The sequence below is a fragment of the Montipora foliosa genome, chromosome 9, assembly GCF_036669935.1.
Source record: "Montipora foliosa isolate CH-2021 chromosome 9, ASM3666993v2, whole genome shotgun sequence".
NCBI lineage: Eukaryota > Metazoa > Cnidaria > Anthozoa > Scleractinia > Acroporidae > Montipora > Montipora foliosa.
Window position 1 is genome coordinate 25,058,782 of NC_090877.1, and position 2,500 is coordinate 25,061,281.

The window sequence follows — 2,500 nt, forward strand, 5'->3', positions numbered from 1 at the left end:
TATAATTTCATCGTTCATTCATTCATTTTGTATCGCAATTCAATGTATGATTCATTTCATATATCATTTCACTGTTGATTCATTCATCACAGGAACATTAGAACCCACAAATAACCAGCTCCCAATGTAAGTGGCTTCATAGTTAGTTGGTTAGAGCGTCGCACCAGGAATTGCGAGGTCACGGGTTCACACCAGTCCTGAATTTTCGGGCTTCTCTATGCAACTGCGAGGATCATAGCTTTACTTGATTTCACATCCACATCAACATATAGTTCATTTCATCACGATTGTTCTTGTCAGGGATAGAAACTGATACTTCGTATTTCTGAAAAACTACTGTGAGCATCACAGGGCTACTGCAACCGGTACATTAGTCGCCGGAAGCTAACGGATTTGATGAAGGAAACATATAACAATAGGCACTGTCATTATTCAATGCCATGGAAATAAGTGGCCCAATATTCTGTAGTTTAGCCCAATAACACGATTAAAACACGGCACAGTTTAGAAACTGTTACTGATTCAAGCCATGATAACACGGAACATGTAAACTCAGCTCAGCTCTATGTACATAAATGTACGTTATCTATGTGATTCACTTTGCTGTGCGGCAATGATTAACCAAAACATAACAGGAGACAGACCTAAAGTACAGCGTCCTTATAAGCTGATGAGCCTCGTAGAATTCTCCGTCTTCGATCGACTTTTCTAGTTTCTGTAGCAATCGTCGAGTTCCGCCACTCTGTGCTTTGGCGGCCATCTTGGAATGCGTTTTACTTTGTGTTACCCATAATCCAATAAATTACTCCAGGAACGCCTGGAGGAAAACATGAGTACAGATCCTGCAAAAACCCTGTGTACTGTAGACACTGGTTATTACGCGGATACAGTTGAATGGTGTCCCCTACAAGGCTTCGAAAGCTATCTTATATGTGGAACGTATCAATTACTCGAAAGAACTGACCAGGAGAATGACTGTTTGGCGAGTTCATGTTCACCACAGGCGATTAAAAGCAAAGGTGACGTGAGAGTGGGCAATGTACAGTTGTATCATTTCGATGGAGCGCTTGGAAGGTTTGCAGAATACATTTTGGCGTTAATACTATACTATCAACTCTCTCGTAAGCGATCATCCTTGGGGCACCACAAAGTGGTCGCTTACGGAGGACTATCAGGAGGTTAATCGCCCACAAATTATCAAGAGGTTTCGCCCACACTTAAAGTAATTCGCCCACACATCTTATGAAAGAAAGAAATCCATCGAAATGTAGCGGTTATAAAATATCCCAACAGAATTCACTAGTGATACCTGCCTGGCACACGTATTTCCAAATCTAGGGGGGGGGGGGGGGGGGGGGGGGGGGGCCAAATTCGCTAGGGCACTGGATTGTTCTAACCATGCTCAAGACCTATTGAAATCTCCCTTGAATTCCATGCACGAACCGTCGTTAAGTTACTTCAAGTATACTTGAACATCTCCTTTCCCCTCGCCAGCATTTCTACCATTTCTGCTGGCCCCCTTTGCTCGCCATTTTCCTGCTTTTCAGTAGAGAAACAGCCAGAAATATGTCTGCCATGCAGGCATCACTAGTGAATAGCCCACTTTCGATACATTTAAATTCAGTCCTAAACAAAACGCATCATCTCGAGGCTCTGGGGAATAAACTCATACAAATCCTTATATTTATTCCCCAGAGCCTCGAGATGATGCCTTTTGTTTAGGACCGAATTTAACATATCGAAAGTGGGCTTTTCTTTTGCAATATTTTATAATCATCAGATTTCCTTCATAAGAGGGTAAAACCTCTTGATTGCAGGCAAATGACCTTGTGGGCAAATGGCCTTGTGGGCGAAACCAATGTAATTCCTTAAGGAATGTGGCTGGCTTACGCGAAAGATCAGCACAATGTGCCTAATAGTAGATTCTTAATTAAATACATACTTAAAATACTACCTTGTCAGCTAAAATTAGGCAAATAGGAACTAACTTTTCATGTTAATTAAAATCACCTGAAATTTAAACTATAAACAAAGAAAATGGAGGTGAACAATGTCAAACATGGAGTGCATAATATATACTTGAACTCTAGATGGTGTATTTATCTACGTTACTTGGTCACACGTAGAAGTATAGAATGCTTGATTGCTTCTGTGACTTTAGTCTCGTATCAAAAAGAATATCAGACTTTTTTGTGACTGCTGAGGGCAATACTCCTTGCGTCCCCAATAATCTGCAAACTCAGTGATTTGACCCATGAGATCAAAATGCTCTCTTTTCTGTTTCCGCTACAGAAATTCATAAAGGAGCGTTATCACTGCTATCATCACTATTGCGTATATATCAGAATCAATTGTTATTTCCGCCTTGTTACTGTTTGAGTGAGTAGCCGGGATAACTTCATCTCGTAAGGTCTCTTTCCAGTCAGAGTCGATTTAAGAATAGATGGGCATCTGCATCAGTGTGGATGGCACCATAGTGTGCAATGTTAATAACTTTTGT

At 41.0% G+C, this 2,500-nt stretch overlaps 2 protein-coding genes across 3 annotated transcripts in view; one reads left to right on the top strand and one right to left on the bottom strand.

Moving 5' to 3' along the window:
- The window catches only part of LOC137969962 (Golgi to ER traffic protein 4 homolog), a 19,897-nt gene extending 19,095 nt beyond the window's left edge, over nucleotides 1–802 (bottom strand). Inside the window, exon 1 of the mRNA XM_068816386.1 lies at nucleotides 645–802. Coding sequence (XP_068672487.1) covers nucleotides 645–760 — 116 coding nt within the window. The 5' untranslated portion in view covers nucleotides 761–802. The remainder of the gene's footprint in view (nucleotides 1–644) is intronic.
- Nucleotides 803–2,500, top strand: part of LOC137969960 (diphthine methyltransferase-like) — a 36,026-nt gene continuing 34,328 nt past the window's right edge. Inside the window, exon 1 of one of the 2 annotated variants that reach the window (XM_068816384.1) lies at nucleotides 803–1,074. In XM_068816384.1, coding sequence (XP_068672485.1) covers nucleotides 830–1,074 — 245 coding nt within the window. In that variant the 5' untranslated portion in view covers nucleotides 803–829. The remainder of the gene's footprint in view (nucleotides 1,075–2,500) is intronic. The other variant, XM_068816383.1, reaches the window with a different exon arrangement.